Genomic DNA, 23,362 nt, shown 5'->3' on the forward strand with positions numbered 1-23,362 from the left:
AACAGTTTTACAAGATTAGGTGAGGTAACAAACAGCAAAAAGGTAACGGGAAACGTGAAGAGAACTCAGAGGGTAAGGTAAAGCAACTGCAAAACTTGGGAACAACTGACGATGGTTGTTAATTAAAAGTGGAGGTGACTGACAGTGCACAGTTATCCATCAGAAAATTTCTGTATAAAAATCAGAACAGATTTTACATTAGCATATCACTCCAGACCCCTATATAATTCAGTACTAAACAATTCACAAATATTTCAATGTATCAGTTATTGGATATGTTGTAGGCTGCCTCAGTCCTTTTACTTCAATGCAATTAATAGTCCTAAAACTGAAAGAATGGGCTTTCCCGTTTCTTGTTGTCTTACAGAGCACCAACAGTCCACGAGCCTTAAAATAAGCTGCAGCCAAATCTGTGTCCTTCCCAAGTGGCCTCTGCTACTTACAGTTAAATCAGAAGCAGCTGTAGTAAAGAAAACTAGTTACAACTGTTTCTGTCAGCAATTGTCATTCATCCTGTACTTTTAACACTAGTGTAATAAAATGTCGTAAGCACAACCACAACATATATTAAAGATCTGATAAACAATGATGCATCATGCTAATATATAACAAACAATGAACAGAAACTCCAGTTTGGTGGCCTAAGTCCCAGCTGATTGCTCTCAGCAAAAGTGCTGGCAATCACTAGTGAAACACTGCAATGACAGTTAAGGAGATACTATAGTCAGATTAGGTCCTGACAAATACACCTTTACTTGGGAGGATGATAAGTAAAGAATGCCAAAATAATACTTCACTGAGAAGTTTTATCTAAAACTGCTGTTTTCCTTGTCACTCAGATCACTCCCTGTCTAATGACCAAAATCACCTTTTAATAAAAGACAGGGTATCTCTCACTACATAATGAGTACTAACTTAAAAGACCATCATGTTGCTCATAAATAACTTACAGGAAAAGATTTTCCATGACATAGTTGTAATCAGTTCGACTACTGTCTGGCAAGAAGCATGCTGCAAACACAATGATAGCATTCAGACCATCACCATAGTATCCTGTGGAAAAAACAAAAAGGCATTTTTATCTTTGTAAAAGACTCTTAACAAGATAAATCTAAAAAGAAATCTCAAGGTCCTGGGACAGAGCTACTGTGTCCCAGAAGACTGAAAATGTGAAAACTATCCCCTCATGTGATAAGGAAGTAATTTAGTTATGTCAAATTCCTGAAAAATCACACTTAGCACAACTAATAGTGAATCTTTTGTAGACACTGACAAAAAATCCTTGTAAGTAATACCATTTTATCTGAACTACTGCTTCATTGCACCTCTATAATCTTATGCTGAATGCTTACCTTAGACTGCGAATAAGAGGCTAAAGAAAATAGTCTGTGCAGCTCCAGTGGCAAATTACAACTGCACTCCACTATGCCTTAAAGGCTTCTGAGGATCAGCTAAATCCCTTGCTGCAAGCTTCGCATAAAATACTTTTTTACCTTGGACACTTCAGTTATCCAACACTGGCACTCTCTGGGATGCATCACTGCCTAACAATAGCTGTAAACACTTGAAACTTGAGCACACCCATTCTGGAAACCAGGACAGTTGCCTGTTACCCAAAATTTCCCCCCCTACTCCCATGATGAATTAGTGCTGGTTAATCTTCCCCACAATCCTTTGCAGCTGCTGCAGCTTCCAAGATTATTAGTAATAAATCCTAAGAGGTGATTTGTGAAAATGTTGTAGAAATTGCTGTGACACACTGAGAGAGAAATTGGATACACTTATAAAATGACTGTCAAGCCTTTCAGAAGATTGCTGATTGACAGCTGCCTAAACATGAGCCAGCAGTGTGCCCAGGTGGCCAAGAAGGCCAATGGCATCCTGGCCTGCATTAGGAATAATGTGGCCAGCAGGAGCAGGGAAGTCATTGTGCCCCTGTACTCTGCATTGGTTAGGCCACACCTTGAGTACTGTGTCCAGTTCTGGGCACCTCAGTTTAGGAAGGACATCGAGACACTTGAAGGTGTCCAGAGAAGGGCAACAAGGCTGGGGAGAGGCCTTGAGCACAAGCCCTATGAGGAGAGGCTGAGGGAGCTGGGATTGTTTAGCTTGGAGAAGAGGAGGCTCAGAGGCGACCTCATTGCTCTCTACAACTACCTGAAAGGTGGTTGTAGCCAGGAAGGGGTTGGTCTCTTCTCCCAGGCAACCAGCACCAGAACAAGGGGACACAGTCTCAAGCTGCACCAGGGGAGGTTTAGACTCAAGGTGAGGAGAAAGTTCTTCACGGAGTCATTCGTCATTGGAATGTGCTGCCCAGGGAGGTGGTGGAGTCACCGTCCCTGGAGGGGTTCAAGAGGGGATTGGACGTGGCACTTGGTGCCATGGTCTAGTTGTAAGGTCTGTGGTGACAGGTTGGACTCGATGATCTTTGAGGTCTCTTCCAACCTTGGTGATACTGTGAAGAGTCTAAGAGGAATGAACTATAAGGGAGAGATAGAATACATAGAATACATAGAATAAACCAGGTTGGAAGAGACCTTCAAGATCATCGCGTCCAACCCATCAACCAATCCAACTCCGCCCAAGCAACTAACCCACAGCACCAAGTACCCCGTCAAGTCTCCTCCTGAAAACCTCCAGTGATGGCGACTCCACCACCTCCCCAGGCAGCCCATTCCAATGGGCAATCACTCTTTCTGTATAGAACTTTTTCCTAACATCTAGCCTGAACCTCCCCTGGCGCAGCCTGAGACTGTGTCCTCTTGTTCTGGTACTGCTTGCCTGGGAGAAGAGACCAACATCCGTCTGTCTACAACCTCCCTTCAGGTAGTTGTAGAGAGTAATAAGGTCACCCCTGAGTCTCCTCTTCTCCAGGCTAAGCAACCCCAGCTCCCTCAGCCTCTCCTCGTAGGGCTTATGTTCCAAACCCCTCACCAACTTTGTTGCTCTTCTCTGGACTCGTTCCAGCAAGTCAACATCCTTCCTAAACTGAGGGGCCCAGAACTGGACACAGTACTCGAGGTGCGGCCTAACCAGTGCAGTGTACAGGGGCAGAATGACCTCCCTGCTCCTGCTGGCCACACTGTTCCTGATGCAGGCCAGGATGCCATTGGCCCTCTTAGCTGCCTGGGCACACTGCAGGCTCATGTTCAGTCTACCGTCGACCAGCACCCCCAGGTCCCTCTCAGCCTGACTGCTCTCCAGCCACTCTGCCCCCAGCCTGTAGCTCTGCATGGGGTTGCTGTGGCCAATGTGCAGAACCCGGCACTTGGATGTGTTCAATCTCATGCCGTTGGACTCTGCCCATCTGCCCAGCCTGTCGAGGTCCCTCTGCAGAGCCTCTCTACCCTCCAGCAGATCAACTCCTGCGCCCAGCTTGGTGTCGTCAGCAAATTTACTGATGATGGACTCGATGCCCTCGTCCAGATCATCAATAAAGATGTTAAAGAGCAAGGGGCCCAGTACTGATCCCTGGGGCACACCACTGGTGACTGGCTGCCAGCTGGATGTGGCACCATTCACTACCACTCTCTGGGCTCGGCCCTCCAGCCAGTTCCTAACCCATCTCAGTGTGCTCCCATCCAAGCCATGGGCTGACAGCTTGGCCAGGAGTTTGCTATGGGGAACGGTGTCAAAGGCCTTGCTGAGGTCCAGGTAGACTACATCCACAGGCCTCCCCACATCCACCAGGCGGGTCACCTGATCATAGAAGGAGATCAGGTTGGTCAGGCAGGACCTGCCCTTCCTAAACCCATGCTGGCTGGGCCTGATCCCTTGGCCATCCTCTAAGTGTTGTGTGATTGCACTCAGGATGACCTGCTCCATAATCTTTCCTGGCACTGAGGTCAGGCTGACAGGCCTGTAATTCCCTGGCTCATCCAACCGGCCCTTCTTGTGGATGGGTACCACGTTGGCCAGCTTCCAGTCATGTGGGATCTCTCCAGTGAGCCAGGACTGATGAAAAATAATGGAGAGTGGCTTGGCCAGCTCATCTGCCAGCTCTCTCAGCACCCTAGGATGGATCCCATCTGGTCCCATGGACTTGTGGGGGTCCAAGCTGCTGAGGAGAGCTCCTATCACTTGCTCATGGAACACAGGGAAACCATGCAGCTCCCTGGCTCCCTCTGCCAGTTCTGCAGGCCAGCTGTCTGGTAGACGTTCTTTCCAGCTAGTAAAAACTGAGGTAAAGAAGGTGTTAAGTACCTCTGCCTTTTCCTCATCCTGTGTTACAACATTTCCTTCCATGTCAACCAAGGAGTGGAGGTTGTCCCTGCCCTTCCTCTTGCTATTAATATATTTATAGAAGGACTTTTTGTTGTCCTTCACATCAGAGGCCAGTTTAAGTTCCAAATATGCTTTTGCCTCCCTAATTTTCCTCCTACATGCCCTAGCAACCTCTTTAAACATTCCATGGGTTGCCTTACCTTTCTTCCACAGATTATACACCCTCTTTTTTTCCCTTAGTTCAATTAAAAGTTCATTACACAGCCAGGCTGGCCGTCTGCCCCGGCGGCTCCTCTTCCGGCACATTGGCACAGCCTGCTCCTGAGCCTTCATCAGCTCTTTCTTGAAGCAGGTCCAGCCCTCCTGGACCCCTTTATTTTTAAGGGCTTTCTCCCAAGGAACCCTCTGAATTATTTCCTTGAGCAACCTGAAGTCCGCCCTCCGGAAGTCCAGAGTGGAGGTCTTCTTGCTGGCCCTCTTAGCTTGACTGAATACTGAAAATTCTATTATTTCATGGTCACTGGCCCCTAAACAGCCTCCGACCACCACATCACCCACCAGCCCTTCCCTGTTGGTGAAGAGGAGGTCAAGCATAGCCTTGCCCCTGGTAGGCTCACGCAGCACCTGGGATAAGAAGCTGTCCTCCATGCAGTCTAAGAACCTCCTAGACTGCCTCCTCTCTGCTGTGTTGAGATCCCAGCAGATGTCAGGCAGGTTGAAGTCGCCCATAAGGACAAGGTCAGGAGATCTTGAGACAGCCTTAAGCTGTCTATAGAATGCTTCGTCGACATCATCCTCCTGGTTGGGTGGTCTATAACAGACTCCAACCAGGATGTCTGCCCTACCGGTCTTCCCTCTAATTCTTGCCCACAAGCATTCAACCTGATTGTCCCTAATCTCTAGCTCAATGGCATCTAGTGCCTCCCTGATGTACATGGCCACCCCTCCACCCCTTCTTCCCTGTCTATCTCTCCTGAAAAGCTTGTAGCCATCAATTGCAGCACTCCAGTCATGTGAGCTATCCCACCACGTCTCCGTGATGGCAACTACGTCATAACTTTCCTGCTGCAACAAGGCTTCCAGCTCTTCTTGTTTGTTTCCCATGCTTCGTGCATTAGTGTACATGCACCTCAGCTGGGCTGCTGGTTTGGCCTCTGACCCTAGCTTACTGCCCCCAGACTCTTGCCTGAGGGGACTAGTTTCAGCCCCTCCCCCCTTCGAAACTAGTTTAAAGCCCTGTCGATGAGAGCTACCAGTTCCCTCCCCAGAATCTTTTTACCTTTGGGGGACAGGCCATTCTCATATACTGTGACCTTTCCCCTTCTTTGGGACAGATGTACTCCATCTGTTGCCAGGTGGCCTGGTGCAGTAGAAATTTTACCAAGATCAAAAAACCCAAAATTCTTTTGTCTGCACCAGCCTCTAAGCCACTTGTTGATTATGGCTGCTGTTCTGTTCCTTGTGGTATTCCCTCCTGCAACTAAGGGTATTGAGGAAAAAATTATTTGAGCACCTGTCCCCTCAACCAGATCTCCCAGGGCCCTGAAATCATTTTTGATAGCCCTGGGAGTTCTGACTACAACATCATCATTCCCTATCTGCATAAGTAGCAAGGGATAATAGTCATTAGGTTAGTCATTAGGTTAGTCATTAGATGATAGTGTGGGTGAAGGAAGTCCTGAATCTCCCTTGGAGATTAGGAACACATTCCTGACAAAATTAAAGATAGTTGCAGTACCTATATACAAAAAAATCATAAGGAGATTTAAAGCATTTTACAGTGCTTTTTGGATACTAGAAAGTAGTACCCATGCCTAAGTCAAATGCTTGTAGAACTCCTTGAAATGTAGTCAGCCAAGCAAAATAAATTCTCTGTGAAAAGACAGAGATAATACAAAATCCACCAGGCACAAGTGAGAGATTCCTTTCTCACTCAACACCTAGGTTGAGTGTCAGGTACCTGAAAAAAATCGAAGAAGAGGAAGCAATGTCTTACACAGCTTTATAGAATTCAAAGAATACAGACTCCCTGACAAAATGGGTGCTTGGGTACATCAAGATGCTTGCCAACAATGTCTTCCATGCCAAAGAGAAACACAGCTGATTAATCTCAACACTATCCCAGTCACAAGAACATGTACAAAGGTGCTCTCTGTTTAGGGATCTCAGCTGTTCCCAAAAGGACAGAAAAATACAATTGCTTCCCAATTTACAAATGGAGCAAAAGAAGGGTAAGTCTCTGAGGGAAAATTGTGTGTGTCAGAAGTCGTCTCCTGCCTCAGGACATATTGTTTCAAATCAAGGCTTGGCCAAGCAAACTGACAAAGGTTTATGTTGGTCTTCTTTCTTTCTGAATTTGATTTGGTAGATTTGACTAAATATAATGCATTGGATGAGATGATAATACATAATGTTGGTGGCAACACCAACACTGAGTTGACAATGCTAGCTAGCCTAGAGCTCAACCATTTGTGCACTGCAGCCGCCCAGCATATAGCCACTGTTTTCTCCGGTCCCACAGCGCAGTGTTGCTCTCCAACCTGTTGGGGTACACGGATAGACAAAAAGCTCAGAATTAGGGTTTGAGCTCAAGACAAAGGCATTGTGGGTAAACCCACTTTAAAGCATGTGATGTGGCATGGTGTGTTACAGCTCCAGCTTAAGTTAGGATCCAGTAAATGTGAACAGCGTATCTATAGATATGGGTGACGGACTTTGGCGTCCCAGTGAAGATATCAAGGTCAATTAAAAGAGTTGCAATGCACTCTCTAAGGATGCACACAGGGAAGCGGCAGAAACTCCAGTGCTGTTTTCAGTACCTTCACCTTTTAAGTGGTTGACAAGAAGGAATATACCAGTCTTCTCAAAATAAACAAGAATAAACCAACTCTGCCTCACTCTCACTCGTCCCTTAATACTACCCTCTGTTATGTTTCTGTCTTCTCAACAGACTCACACACTTTCAAGGAGACAGCCCTCATTTCATCTATCCCATCCTAGTTCATCCCTCAGCAGTATTTTCTCCCTTCCTGCTTTACAAATAGGAAGATTTCTGTCCTGAACTGAATTTAAATATCCTTAAAGGACTTTCAGGACAATTTAAATCATGCTGCCATATAGCAGTCTATCTAGCTGGCTTAGGAGTGCAAAAGCACATTGCAGGAGGTGTGCCTATTAAATGACAGCACAGTTAACAGTTAATGTAAAGCAAAATTATTATGTGCAGATGCCACCTAACATCACACAGAAGAAAAAATCCACAGAGAAATCTAAGACTCTTTTTCTTAACATGTTTGTAGACAAGAAGTGTTCACAGAAAGGAAAAGTTCTTTTTAGTTCATCACTAGAAGACAGGGAAAGCCATTTGCTCAAATTCTCAGTCACCCCATGCAAACTGACAGATCTCTAAGAAATTCCTCCATTAACATAAGTGGAAGGCAATCTCACATCTAAACTGACAAGTCCACTCTTTCCTTTCTTATTTTGTGGCTACAATCTAGATTCTGCATTTGCTTCTGCAATGTTCAACAGATCACTGAATCATCAAGACATGCCTGACCTCTCAATTAACTAATTTTAGCCCAAATCTGTTGAGGTTAAAGGAAATTGCTGAGAGATCTATTAGTCTGCCAAGATTCTTGGCCCTCTAAAGCACCTCAAAGATACTACAGTATTGTCAAGTGGAACATCATACAGAAGAGGCCTAGCTGTCCAGTTTCCCCATGACCCATGTATCAGAAAAAATTTTTTATCCACATGTTCAGTTTGCAACTTCATAAACGCAGATTTTAATCGAGTCCTTAACCGCTTTGATATGCCTCCATTTTAGGCAACATTTCCAATGCAGCCAGCAGGGGGCTGAAACATCATTCGGTCTCACACCGTTTCTTTTACAATGGCTAACTCTCTGACCAGCAGGCATTCAGAAGTAAAGGACATGAAATGTTCTTTATCTTACACCTGAGTAAAATAACAAATCTAGATCTCAGACATCTAAAAGCTAAATCCTGATTATTTCAGACTGAGAGTCAAGCAGAAATGCTTAGAATTCCACCAACGTCTGTGCATTATGTACTTCACAGCGGCCATCAGAGATATCTGCCCCTGGACCAAGTCCTTCTTCCACCGGAAGCAGTGGTTAAGTGGTTCTACTACTCCATTCACTAAAATGGACCAGCTTTTTATTTTTTCATAAAATCTGGCATAAAAGTATGTATCAGCATCCAGTAGGAACTGCATGTGACAGTTTTCACCACAAATGTACCTAGACTAGTTTACAGCATACAAAGACTACATAAATAAACATATACACCAAAAATATAAACACCATTAGCAAGGCCTCAAAATACTTTGTGTTTGTTTCTTAAATTATGCCATCTGTGTCTGTTTGCTAAACTGTGTCTGAGGTGTCATCACATTCATAAATCTTTGATGGTGGTGTTACAGAGAGAAAATGCTTGGAGGTTTACACAGATTTATAATCCCAACTAAATCTTCTGCACACTGGCCACAGTGAAGAACTGCAAGCTAGCACTTAGCTGCTTTTAAGGTAAAAGTGCAAATTCGAGGACCACATCCTCAGGTAATATAATTAACCATTGCTCAGTTATGTCACTTCAGATAAAGATTCAGCACCTAAAATACACCAGAAACAATAGTTAACCTTTAAATTATGTTATAGATCAGCAATACTGTGACACAAGCATCCTCATACAAACATACAGATCTTAGTGTATCAGTTTTTGCAGGACTAGAACAACTTAATTAAGACCTCACTGAATAGCTGGCAAACAGTGTTCCTAAACCATAAAGAATCCAAGGACAATCTAAACCTGAGACACTGAGAAAATGGCACTTAGGACACTTGCATTTTCTTCCTTCAGTATCTATAGTAAATGTTATCTATTAGAACTAGTTTATACAGAAGTGTGCTAGTAACACCAGAACTGCAAGTTCCCTGAGGAGGCTAAGGAGCAGATGAGCAATGGAGACAACAAAGCAAGCACATGAGGTCATTTTCCTACTATAAATGTTTTCTTTTATATACTATTTCATAATCATTAACAAAACACATGAAAAAACCCAACCATAAAACAGTTCCTGGTGAAATGCTATTTGCTGACAACTACAAGTGGCAGAAATAACATAAGTAGCTTATTCAGATGAATGGGAGCCCCAAGGAAAACTGTGGATTTGTTTCTTTTGTCACCCTACTTGTTCACATCTGTGGACCCATATACATCAATCAGCAAATCACAAAGCACTATACTTTCTTCTGCAAAAGTTTATTCCAAAGCCCACAGAATAAAGTTTGGGTGTTTTTTAGTTTGGTGTTTTGTTTTTCCCCTGTAGGGCATTAGTTCTTTTCCATACCGTAAGATAGTCTTAGCCTACAATGACCACATGGTTAATGATACATGCATAATAGTTTACTTGTTGGTCCGGAAATTGCTTTGTATTTAAAATACTCACTAGTCATTGCCACACTCTACAACTACCTAAAAGGAGGCTATAGTGAGGTTGGGTCAGTCACTTTTCCTAAGAAACTAGCAAAACAATGAGAGGAAACAGCCTCAAGTTGTGCCAGGGAAGATACAGACTGGATATGCAGAAAAGTTCTTTTACTGACAGAGTGGTCAGGCATTGAAACAGGCTGTCCAGGGAGGCGGTGAAGTCACTTCCCCTGGAGATGTTAGAAAAGCCCGTAGACATGGCACTTCAGAACATGGTTTAGTTGGCAGGGTGGTGTTGTGTTGACAGTTGCATATGATGACCTTAGAGGTCTTTTCCAACCTTAACAATTCTATGATTCTATGAAAGCTGGATGATTTGAGCCATGGTTGAAAAATAGTATTTCTCTTTCTCCCCCTTTGCCAGAACAATAACTGAACAAAACCAGAAACTAGTCATGCTCGCTAAGACATTATTTTTTCCCATTATTCTAAACATTCATTCAGGGTTTTCCTACCTCCATGTGAAATTACTTTTTTGTAAGGTTCAATGACTTTCATATCAATTCGTTGTTCTTGTTCTCCAATAACCACTGTTCTCCATAACCTGTTGTCCTCTCGCTCCTCTTCAGTGGTATACTCTGGAATGGATTCAGTCTCCTCCTGGGAAGCATCTTTAGTAGCAGTCTGCTCTTCTGAAAAATAAAATTGCATGTATTACTCTAAATATTTTCTCTGTTTCATGCATGTAACAAACCAACTGGAGTTTTGCATCACTGTCCTGGATCTGCACTGGTATCTAAGAGTCAGTAAATGAGAAGCTTCAAATTTTTTAACTTCTCTTCACTATTAAAAGAACAGCCACAACTATCACTATATAGAATAATGCCAAGGGATTTTTGCATCCAGTTAGTAAGGTACTGCACAGTAAGGTCTCCAATAATCTCTGTGTTGCAGGCATGAAAACTATATTAAAAAGCAAACCAGAGAATTAAATGTTAACACATTGATACTTCATATCTAAAAAAGAATTACCACAGAAGTACAGCTTCTCAACTTTTCCCATGCTATCTCCAATCTCTTCACATCTGGCACCAGCAAACAAGAATGTGCATATTCCGCTTCAGTCATGACATAATGCTTACTCATATAAGCACTGTATCTGCCCTGCCTAGGGTCTTTTGGTTAAATACCAGTTCCCTGTGACATCCACAGCAGCCAGGAGATCTGGCTGACCCATACCAGCACTTGTGGAAGAACAGGAACATGTAGCCGGCAGACACAATGATCACAATAAATAAATTGCACGGCTGACAAGAGATAACGAAGTCTCTTAATACAGCATCTCTGCTAGGTACTCTGAGTTTCAGAAAAATCTGTGAAGCAGTTAAAAAAAATATATCTACATTTCTGTTACACATTGACAAGATGGCTATTAAACACAAATTTAACAGCACTTCAGTCTTTCAAACTCAATGGCTGGTTACAGCAAAAGTGACATGGAAAGTGATTCTATCCACAGCTGGAATTACTTGATTTCCTTCTTTGGCTGCTGTTAACACATACTGTCTTACACATGGGGGGAAAAATACAAACCATCCCTCTTTTGTACTATTATTCTTGCTGAAGCACCTTTGCCTTATGGCTGTCTGCATATTATTACTTAATTTTCATAGTAAAGTTTCCATACATTTTACTGATTAAACATTTGTTCTTTTCAAAGTATTATTCTGGCTCTTCAGTGATAAGTTAGAGCAGACTGATCATGCAAGTCAGTCAGCAAGGTAGCAGCAAACAAGGGTATAGTGAGATATATATAGTATATAAAGATAGAGTGAGATATAGAACTATGACACAGTGGCCAGCGTGGAAATGTGATGGGATGTTTCACACAACTGGAGTTTTGCAAGCAATGCCTACAAATTCTTCAGGAAGGATAGGCATGGAAGGAGAGGTGGTGGAGTGTCCCTGTACGTCACAATGTTTTGGTTGTCTTGAGCTTAATGACAGTGACAACAGGGTTGAGTGTTTATAGGTAAAAACCAAGGGAAAGGCCAACAAGGCACATAGCAAGGTGAGAGTCTCCTATAGACCACCCAACCAGGATGAAGACACAGATAAAATATTCTTTAGGCATCTGGAAGAAGTCTCATGGTTGCTAGCCCTTGTTCTTGTGAGGGCCTTCAACTTCCCTGACATCTGCTGGAAATACAAGAGGGCAGAGATGGAGTAGTCCCAGAGATTCCTAGAGTGTGTGGAGGAGAACTTCCTGACACAGCTGGTGATGAAGCCAACTTGCAAAGGATCCATGCTGGACCTGCTGTTTGGAAACAGAGAAGGACTTGTGGGTGGTGTAATGGTTGTGGGCTGTCTTGAGCACAGTGATCACAAAATAATAGAGTTCTCAGTTGTTGGAGAAGAGTGGGGTTAGCAGAACTGCCACCTTGGACTTCTGATGAGTAGATTTTAGCCTGTTTTGGAGATTTGCCAGCAGAATCCCTTGGGAGGCAGCCCTGAAGGGTTAGGGAGTCCAGGAAGGTTGGGCATCAGTCAAGAAAAAGTCTGAAAGGCACAGGAACAGGCCAACCCCATGCATTGAAAGACAAGTCAGCGAGGAAGAAGTCCTGCCTGGATGAATGGAGAGATCTGTTGGCAGCTCAGGGAGAAAAGGAGACCGTACGGTCATTGGAAGAAGGAGCAGACCACTCAGGAGGACTATGAAGTTGTTGCGAGACTATTCAGGGAGAAAATTAGAAAAGCCAAAACCCAACTGGAAATTAATCTGGCTCCAGCTGTTAAAGACAAGAAGAAATACTTCTACAAATATATTAGAAGTAAAAAGAGGATTGAGCAGAATCTCTGTCCTTTGTTGAATGCAGGCAAAGGATGAGGAAAAGGCTGAGCAACTTAATACTGCCTTTAGTAGTAAGACCCGTTGTTTGTTGGATACCCAGCCTCCTGAACTAGAAGACAGGAATGGGGAGCAGAATGAAGCCCCATAATCCAAGCGAAGAGGGGTAGTGCCCTGCTGCACCGCTCAGACATACACAAGTCTATGTGGCTGGATAGCATACAATCAAGGCTACTGAGAGTAATGGCATAATTGCTCACCATGCCACTTTCCACAAATTGCCATCAGTCCTGGCTAACCAAGGAGGTCACAGCTAACTGGAGACTGGGAAATGTGATGCCCAGGAAGGGCCAGAAGGAGGATTTTGGGAACTAGAGACCTGCCAGTCTGACCTCAGTACCAGGGAAGGTCATGGAGCAGATCATCTTGAGTGCCATTATGTAGCATGTGCAGGGCAATGGGTGTGGGGGGAGGGGAAGATGTAATATCAAGAAATATATACACATGCATATGTAATGTGACCACATAAGCCTTTTATCCTTAGGAACAGCAAATAAAGGGATTCTGAGGTCTAAGATTGAGAAGAAGAATAGACTGTATAAGGCAATTCTTTTTCAAGTACACTATTTCAAACTGGTTTAACAGTTGCTGCTCAGTAGATTATATACTACGGAAATGAAGTTCGCATGTATGCTTTCTCAGGGTAGAATACTCTTAGCATATAATAATACACTTAGCCTTCAGTTTTCAAACATGTATATTCTGTGAGAGTGGAAACAAGATTACAAAATGCATCACCACCCTCCCTCCAAGCTAGATAACTTAATGCAAATTTGCATAATGTAAATTTTGTACCACAGGAAACAATATGAAAAATTTCACAAATAAATAAAAAAAGATCCAGTTATGGTGGATATTGGTTCCTGTGGGGCATGCCCTAGGCAATCCTGCCTTGGAAGTGGGTTGGACTTGAACTTCAGAGGCCCTTCCAACCCCAACCATTCTATGATTCTACAAGCACGCAGTCAAGCTATGCAAAATCTGACAAGCTATCACAGTGTGGACTATTCCTTTACATAGAATACATAGAATAAACCAGGTTGGAAGAGACCTTCAAGATCATCATGTCCAACCCATCAACCAATCCAACACCACCTAATCAACTAACCCATGGCACCAAGCACCCCATCAAGTCTTCTCCTGAAAACCTCCAATGACAGCGACTCCACCACCTCCCCAGGCAGCCCATTCCAATGGGCAATCACTCTCTCTGTATAGAACTTCTTCCTAACATCCAATCTAAACCTCCCCTGGCGCCACCTGACACTGTGTCCTCTTGTTCTGGTCAACTCCTGCCCTCAGCTTGGTGTCGTCAGCAAATTTACTGATGATGGACTCAATGCCTTCATCCAGATCATCAATAAAGATGTTAAAGAGCATGGGGCCCAGCACTGATCCTTGGGGCACACCACTAGTGACTCGCTGCCAGCTTAAGAACACAGAGTCCCCACAGGATGCTATTATGCAGATAAGGTGCTTTCAGAATGCATAGGTGGGATTATCAGAAAAGTCTAGAATAACTGCCTAGTCAGTTTGTCCCTTGGAGGGTAGAAAGAACATGGTTTTAATGAAAAGAGGCTGGGCTATGTAATTGTCAAACCAACAATTTCAGTTGTTAGTTAGTGGGGGGGTTTTTTGTTTTGTTTTGGGGTTTGGGGCTTTTTTGTGTGTGGTGTTAACTACAAATAATGAAAATCTGCAAAAAGCAATCCTGATAAAACTTACAAGGCTGGAACTGGTCAAATGAATTATTTTTAGATAGAAACAGTACTAGATTGCCTTTTTCTGATGAAGTGGCTATGCTTTACTGGTTGGAGTGCTGATTTTGCAGAGCAAGATGAGATTCAAAAGACAAATACACATCTGCAGACAAAATAATAAACATCTTTTACTTTCCAAATAACACTGATTCTGGGGGAGGCCTTCATCTATACGTATATACATTTTTCAGAAATTTTTATGTATGTAATCTAGTAGTTATTAAAAGCTAATTTCAGAAACAACAGCTGTTTCTAAGTGTTTAAATACAAAATACTAGTGGCAAAATAACCCCTGTGAAACTGATGATCAACCAATCTCTAAACAAGTCAGATGCCAATTTAAGACAGGTACTTTAGTATTTCCATTTTCATTCTATTTCCTTACACATTGCAGCTGTGATGATTATTCTTCATTATTCCTCCTTAAAAATGGATTTCAGTATTTCTTTTATTACAGGATCACTAATTTAATTGATGGAGGTGGATGCCTGAATCATCACAACCACCTTGCTTTTCTCAATTGCCTTTTATAATTCAAATGGATCTTCAGTGGTCTGAGCATGAAAAGCTAAAACTCACTGCTCTCTACAGTATCAACAGCTTTGGCTCCTCAGTATTTACTTCCCTGGGTTTAACAAAGCATTCTAGAAACACTGATCTGTGGGAGTTTATGAGGGACAAAAGTACAAAGATAACAAAGGTTATTCACCATGCAAACAAACTATTCTGCACCAGTTATTTTGACTATACTCTTAGATATCAGAATCATACATATATATATAGCCTACTTATTTTATTGTTGGCACATTTTGATAATATGTTTCTTTTTCCTTTTCTAATCTCTGTTCCTGGGTCACCTAAACTGAGGACACTTTGCCTGTAACGTACATGTAAAATAAACCTACAAAACTGTAAGAATGTCACCAAAAATGCAGGCATCTTGAATTGTTCACTCAGGAACTCAGGGAAACTAGTGCAACACATTTAGAAAGCAGCATAAAAAGCTGAAGAGAAATAATTGCCACAAATACAACTGCTACTGCAATCACTGGAGCTGAATTTGTTTACTTGAGGGCTTAAAGGAAAAATCTGTTACACTGCAGACAGAGATTTTTGTTCTCCCACCATGGTCACAACAGTCTAAAACTCCAAGCACATGTACACACACGTATGTGTCAGTTCTAACCTTTGCTATACAGTATTCTAACCATCAAGCAACTCACTATCCTCTGCATCTACCCCTAAGGAAAACAGGCTTCTAATGAGAAGTGACATTAGAGATGCTCATGCATGACCGAGTACACAATGCCTCTTTGACAATATCACTTAAACCAATGCAACTGTTCTTCTATGCTCAGAAAAGTGTACCATTTTTAAATTATAGTGACCTCACTGGTAATAGAGAATTTAAATGCAAGGGAAAATTCTGTTCAAATTAATCAGTTTTTTACAGTTTCTTTCTGTTGTAGGTTGCAAAATAGTCCTACTCATTTTCCCCTCAAATACCTTATGATCTTGATGTATTTACATTAGTGAACACTGTTCTTAAATGGCTCTTCAGGTAGCAAAGGATGAGCCTATTTTGTACACCATGAGGGTAAATCAAGTGACTAAGACGGTGTAAAACACTGTTACAATACACGAGAGAAAAGCATTAATATGCAAAGGAAGAGTGAAGTACCTATTGCACACTTCAGGGTGTATCTACAGTGTACAACTGGCTCTCCTGAGAAAGAATATTTAAATTGGTGGAATGAAGCATTCTGCTGTTCCATGACCTGACCTAGCTTTATCATGGCAACCACACACCTTCCACCTCCCTCACCAGGCACTGTCTACTGTGACTTTCTGCCTAAGCAGAAATGTATAATGCTTCATAGGGGAATAAAGTTTTAAAAAATAGCAAAAAATATCTGGATACCAGTTGTTAACTCCAAAATGCTTTAACCATCCTAATAGCCTGACAGACATGAGGCCAGTCACGTAAGCAGTAAACACAGAAACAGAGATAAAAGTCTTCATTTGCAATCAAGAAATTACCTTGTCCAGTGTATTCAAGAGAGTCCGCTTCCTCAGGAGTGTCAAGGTCATCCACATTAATGTCAATTTCATCTGGTGTATCCAAATTATCATCAGAAAGTACAGACCCTTCACTCTGATCCAAAGACAAATTGATATTTGGAGCAGTCAGCTTTATTCTTCTGGGATGGGAACCATTAAGATGAAGAGAATTGGGAGGTTCTGAAAAAAAAGGAAGAAAACACGAATTTTACCTCCTCTGTATACAATTAATTTCCCAGATTACACACTGAGACAGATCAGTTTTAGTAAGACCAAGTCATTTAAGTCCAACTAACATAAAAACACAGATATCAGTATCAATGTTTAAAGAGATAAAATGAGCATATACAGGAATAGCAGATGCAGCTGGGAACTCTTAAATTATGCAAAATCCAGATTCACTCTTTTACAATCATTAGACAAAAATCAAGCCTTGGACATGCTATTTACGCACAATGTTTAATAAATTTGAAGAGTAGTATATGAATCCTTTAAGTTATGAACAAAGACATTGATAAATTGTGGAAAAATTCATATGAGCAAAACCCCCCTGTAAATATTTATTATCTTATGCACTTGGTACTATTTGAATGTTGCTAATTTGCAAGTAGCTATGTCTCTAGTTTCAGTTACACAATATCTTATTCAATACACCATTGGAAATACCCCTGAGTCTATCAGTCTTAAACAAAATTAGTCTTCAACAAGACTAAAGCTAGATATGACTTTGCCCCTTGCCACTGTGTTGTGTGGCAAATGTCAAGCTGTTCTGTCTGACGCACCCTAATGCTAACATAGTTCACTTAAGACAGTAGTCAAATACAAGACAAATAATAGACTTAAACGTCACAAGGACTAAACAAATGTTGGCAATTATGCATAAGAGAAAAAACCTACCATGCTACAACTATCACTTTTCAAGTGAAGAAGATTCACTAAATAAAGCAAACTTAACACTTTTTCTGTTCAAAGCTGAACTGATTCTTTACCAGCCTGGAAACATCCTTCACAGTATCACAGTATCACCAAGGTTGGAAGAGACCTCAAGGATCATCAAGTCCAACCTGTCTCCACAGACCTCATGACTAGACCATGGCACCAAATGCCACGTGCAATCTCCTCTTGAACACCTCCAGGGACGGTGACTCCACCACCTCCCTGGGCAGCACATTCCAATGACAAACAACTTGCACGGTGAAGAAGAACTTTCTCCTCACTTCGAGTCTAAACCTCCCCTGGCACAGCTTGAGACTGTGTCCCCTTGTTCTGGTGCTGGTTGCCTGGGAGAAGAGACCAACCCCTTCCTGGCTACAACCACCTTTCAGGTAGTTGTAGAGGGCAACGAGGTGACCCCTGAGCCTGCTCTTCTCCAGGCTAAACAATCCCAGCTCCCTTCTCACTGCTTAACAAAATTTGAAGAGACTAAGATATGATTGAAAAAAAGAAGAAAGAGTAAAAGATTCTCTCACCAGGTCTCATCTCTGTAGAACTGGGGCTTAGTACACCCTCAGCAAAGGGGATGTCCATTCCTACATCCTCTTGTACCAACCTGAGAGGTAAAATACAAAGTTAAATCTTAAGTAGTATATGGGTTGAGCTTGCTATCAATACAACTCATGTGGTCTCATACAGAATGAAAACTTTCCTTCATACAGCCATTTCAGAAGCCTGATCACAAATTGATGTGTAAAGCACAGTTGTTACAGTTCTACTGTGTCAGTCTTATTTTTTATTTATGCACAGATCTGCACAGCCTATGGAGACCATAAGTCACACACAGTTTACTGAAACTAAGATATAGCACTGAATAATATCAGGCTGGCTGTCATGGGTTAAGTTGAATATTTACTGCTGTTATTCAAAACCATGCTGCTGTCACGTCAGCTTCAAAATGAAAGCGCTGGTTGGAGCAAAGTATTATGGGGCTTGAAGTTCAGATGTAACATGAGAAGCTTCTTGTTCTGGTTGCTGCTTTTTGGCTGCAGGTTTTTGGGTGTTGTCAGCGTGTTGTCTCCAGCTGTGATGGAGTGGGGTGATGTAGTGGTTTATCTTGCTGTTCTGCTTGCTGCTGTGCTTTTTCTGCAAATAGGCTAAGGTAACTGTGCATTATATTGTTATTACTATCTCATTTAGTCAGTAAACTCTTATTTATCTCAACTCTATCTCAACCAGGAGGTGTTTTTTTTTTTTGTGTGTGTGTTACTTTCCCCTCACTTCTCCTGGGAGAACAGGCAGGTTAACCCATTATAGTGTGTTAACCTGTTACACTGGCAATAGCAATGTTTCTTATTTTATATACATTAAAAACAAACAAACAAAAAACCCCACCAAACTGGTCAGACGACAAAAGACCAAATAAGACACATCAACACAGGGAGCTTCAGCTACTTGGTGCAACCTGCATAGCAGCTAAGATTTCTGTTGATGTACAGTTGTTGTATAGCAAAAATGAGATGACAGGGGTTTTTCCATTCTTTTAATAACATTTGTACTTCAGAACAGTTCTGACCCAAATAAGTCATTTTATAATACTGAAACAATTGGATGTCCTGCATTGAAAGAGCACAGAAAGCACAGAAGTGCTTACAAAACTACTTCATAAAATTTCAAAGACTAAAATGAAATACCCTATCTAGACTTCATTTTTAGGATGAAACATGAATAATATTTAACATACCTAAATAAGACAAGTGAAAGACATTAGCTGGTGAAAATGGTAACACAGGTGCTTGAATGTCTAAAGAAAATTTACTTCATGTCTCTTTTTTATTCAAGTATTTTAGAAAATGCTTTCTGGGAGCATGGTTCAAGTGCAGATATTAAACAATATTTTACACTTTCAGAACACTTGGCAGCATCTAAACAATTTGCACTAAAAATGTATGGTTCAAAAAAAAGCCTCAGTAATTTTATCAAAACAATTACAGTGTTTTTTTCAAGACTCCTGCTCCAATCCCCACCCCACCCCCCTCAAAAAAAAGCTGAACAACAGGTAACTCTTACACTTTGATTAATAAAGCTGTGATGAGATCAAAGAACATCCCTGCCACAGCATCACCTAGCTCCATTCTGAATGAATCAGCTGAACGCGTGTGGACAAACCTGGCTTGTCATTCCTGCAATTTCTTCCTACCCCTGCTGCTGCCACGAGGGCTACCCTCATTTATCTGACTGTTTGCAGACAAGACTCTTCTGGCCAATCACTGCATCACAGTATGAGTATAGTTTACGTATGTACACATGTAGACCTGACTGCAAGTAAGGCCAGGGTTTTATTGTGCTTAAAGTTGTAAAATGCCTTCACCATCAAATGCCTAGTACAGACAAGCAAACTACTGAAATCCCACTCTGTCTGTGAGGCCACAGAGAATACAAACTATATAAAGTGTTTTTGCTGCTCAACTCATGACCAGGCCTAGTCTCTCAATAAAAAATAAACATGCATTAATCTTGCTGATTTTCCTAGATTTATCCCCACATATTGTAGGGGACATCTTTCACAAATACAGACATTAACTGCTTAATGTTTTCTACAAAACATGCCAATTCTGGAGTATGTTTAATTATTGTCAAATGAGGCTTGAAATAATTATCTCTTTGGATACACAATAGAACAGCAAAGAAACTTGATCAAAGTATCCTGCTCATGAATAAAATGAATGGCAAAAATGGTAGTGTATAATTTCTCTGCTCTGTAGCATCATCTTTGTTCAGGAGCTGTACAGAAAACTGACATGTAAAATATTATCAGAATTTACTCAGGAAACATAAATAAATTACTAGAATTTTGGAATTATTTTTGGTATCTGCTTAATTCATAGTAAAATATATGCAATAAAGTCTAATTTAGTTCTCTGAACTCTGCAGAGAGAAATCTGAATTACAACAAAGTGTTTTAAGTAACAGCTGGATAATAAGGTAAGAAACTTCAGTTGTAGAAACAGTATGTGGGAAGAGAAAGAACATTTATCATCCATCTAAAATTCAGACTCATATTTTATCTGGAGCTTTGTTAACCTTTCAAAAAAAAAAAATCTACGAAAAGTTCTTGCATTAAAGCAGCTCAGCAGTAGTCAGGAAACAACATATGTGTACTCAAGGATGTATTTTTTTGCTGGACAGGAATGAAGTTTTTATATTAGAATAGATACAATTAATGTATAAAATATCACACCAAATTACAGTTCTTTACTGAACAAGCTACAGAAATCACTACAAGAAATAATTCAAAAGAAAATGTTCTTCTTTCAAGTTGTATGAAGAGTAAGCTACAGTAGGACAGGGAAATTTCAGGATTTCTATATTGGAAAGGAACAGTATTCTCTACAGTAAGCCGATAACAATGTTTGGACACAACAGAATTTTAAACACTTTACCCTTGTAGAAATAGTGACAATTATAATCTGAACAAAGCAATTCTGACAAGTAAATAATTTAGAATTAGTGTAAAATTTTTGCAATGCCTGGGACAGTATTATCCTAAGCTATGACATCTCTAGGATTGCCTCAAGTCTGCTTTTTTTTCCTGTAGCATCTTTATTATTTTGTATAAAAAAAGGTGTCTGTACTTGGAATTGTCATTGCTGCTTTCTCTAGAATCTCACCCCTTTTATGACCCAAAGTTCAATTGCTTCTCTGCTCTCAGAGGGACGACTACAGCTGAGTTAAACCAGAATTGTATACTGCAGTTGCATTTACAAGAACAATACATTTCTAGAGCACTGGAAGCTAATGTATCTCATGTATTCTTTTGTTTGAATTTCTACTGAAGCATAGCAACTGCTAGAGGCAACATACTCAAATATACCCCTCTCTTAGGGATTACAAGTAAATAGCTTAAGAATTTGGCTAAGAAATGCTAACTTTATTTTGGTGGCAGAGTGTTTTTAATGTCAATAATCCATGTCATCCATACTGGAGCATTTGATTTGGGAAGCAAGAGTCTGCAGTTCTGAAAAATGTGGGGCAAGGCAGGCAGTTACAAATCAGTTCAAGACTAGTTGCCATTGTTGACACAAGGTCATCCATTTTCAATCACATAAAAGACAGTATCACCTTTCAGAAATTTTCTGGCTGAGTTTAAGAGTTTGGGTTTTTTTGTTTGTTTGGGTTTTTTTTGGGGTGGTGGTGTGGGGCTTTTTGGTTTGTTTTTATTTTTTAATAAAAGGTGTCAGGTTCTCATTTACTGTAAAATAAACAGTCAACAGGCTTTTCAGTTAGACAGGGAGTCTAACTCTGGAGTTAGTCATATTTTTCCAGATCACTTGTGCTTTGCTCAAACAGATTAAAGGCTCTTTGACAGACATACATACTCCAGGTTCAGTTAAAGCTTGTATTTTTAAAAGCCAGAGTTAACATAGTTCTGTGAAAATTAATAAGCAATCTTTCAAATCTGGTGGATTTAGAAAGCCCATCACAGACCACAGCTTCTGTGACATTGTACCTCAACAGACTCTGGACTCCCCATTGGCATAAAAATGATCAAGATATGGACAGAGTTTGTTTTCTACAAATATACTCCTCAATTTCTGATTTTGAGAGCATGCTATCCTGAGTAGTTGGGTACCTTGCAGAATAATCTGTGCACAAGTTCTCAACAGATCTCAGCAGGAATCTTATTAACAGAAGATCAAATTCAGAAACTTAAATTAAGCAACTCCCTCCTCTTTCTTTCCCACAGAGTACTTCAAATACTTCCAAAATTCTGGCTTACAAAATTCTTTGCCTCCCATACAGGTGCAACTGATGCCATGGATGATACAGCCAAAAGTATTAGAAAATTCAGATTTTTTTTGTTTGAATTTTTGTTTGTTATTCTTTTTAAAGAATGCTCCTTATTGAAAAAGGAGATTAAGTTACTTTAGAAAGCTCCATTCTATTCAGATATGATGTACTGGATTGACAAAAAAAAAGGACCTTTCACTTGGAGCAGAGGTCAAATTCAAATAAGCTTTTGTGTCATAAATGACTTCTTTTATGTGGTACACAGACTAGTCATTTCAGGATCAGCTGCACGGGGAATCAAATTACTGCATATCTGCTTCAATAATTCAGGTCTACATACTTAGAAGAATGCTCCTGTTTCTCAAAAGTGGATCAGAGGCAGATAGCAAATTTTTATGGAAGGAGAGAGATGTTGAAGGCTGAAATCCTTTTCTTGCACTTCCTTGGTTTATACGTTGTTACTGCTCAAGAAATCAATCATATTTGAATAATTCTTAGTGCATTCTCAAATCAGTATTTATCAGATAAAATTTATTCTTCCTGACTTTTCTATGTACAGTAACATTCAGTTATTTTGGAAAGAGCAGCTCTGCATATTCACAGCAATATGTCATAACCCCTATAGGCTGTACTGCCTCACCCTTGTGTCATATGTGATACATCACTATACAGTTTCCCAAGCTGCTCCTCAGTTACTACATACAAAGAAGTTAATTTCCATTTTAATTTGTTTCCCCACTAATGTATCTCTGCAAGGCATTACTCAGCATGAGCACCAGTAACATATAAAACAGAGCAATATTATTCAAACAGAGACCATCACCTTTCTAAAGTGAGTCCCCCCACTCCAACCCACTACTACTTGCTCATCATCCAGAATTTAAATGGTATACATTTTTAAGGCAAAGTTTCATCTGAAATGGAGCCCACAACTGCCAAACACTTTTCCTAGACACACAAAGACTGGTTCTTACATGCTGTTCCCTCTATATATAAAGGTACTTTTATACTTAAGTTTTCACATGATTTTGAAGGCTTTAATGAAGTTTCAAAGCATGATTAGTTAAAGGAATGACATGAATAAAATTATCTTAGTTCATATTACTACATGCTTGTTTTGGAAAGGGGAGATGAACTATTATGAAAAGGTTACTCAGAGACAAAACATTCCGATTTTTTCGTGTTGTCAAATTCCACACATGACACAGGTACACCCTGGTCTCCAATGAAAT

General features: G+C 40.9%; 1 protein-coding gene across 1 annotated transcript in view; it reads right to left on the reverse strand.

Annotated features, from left to right (window-relative positions):
- Nucleotides 1-23,362, reverse strand: part of PRUNE2 (prune homolog 2 with BCH domain) — a 176,317-nt gene that overhangs the window by 14,845 nt on the left and 138,110 nt on the right. Inside the window, exons 11-14 of the mRNA XM_054177749.1 lie at nucleotides 17,876-17,955; nucleotides 16,386-16,586; nucleotides 10,193-10,369; nucleotides 951-1,053 (exon numbers count right to left, since the gene is read on the reverse strand). Coding sequence (XP_054033724.1) covers nucleotides 951-1,053; nucleotides 10,193-10,369; nucleotides 16,386-16,586; nucleotides 17,876-17,955 — 561 coding nt within the window. The remainder of the gene's footprint in view (nucleotides 1-950; nucleotides 1,054-10,192; nucleotides 10,370-16,385; nucleotides 16,587-17,875; nucleotides 17,956-23,362) is intronic.

The sequence above is a fragment of the Dryobates pubescens genome, chromosome Z, assembly GCF_014839835.1.
Source record: "Dryobates pubescens isolate bDryPub1 chromosome Z, bDryPub1.pri, whole genome shotgun sequence".
NCBI lineage: Eukaryota > Metazoa > Chordata > Aves > Piciformes > Picidae > Dryobates > Dryobates pubescens.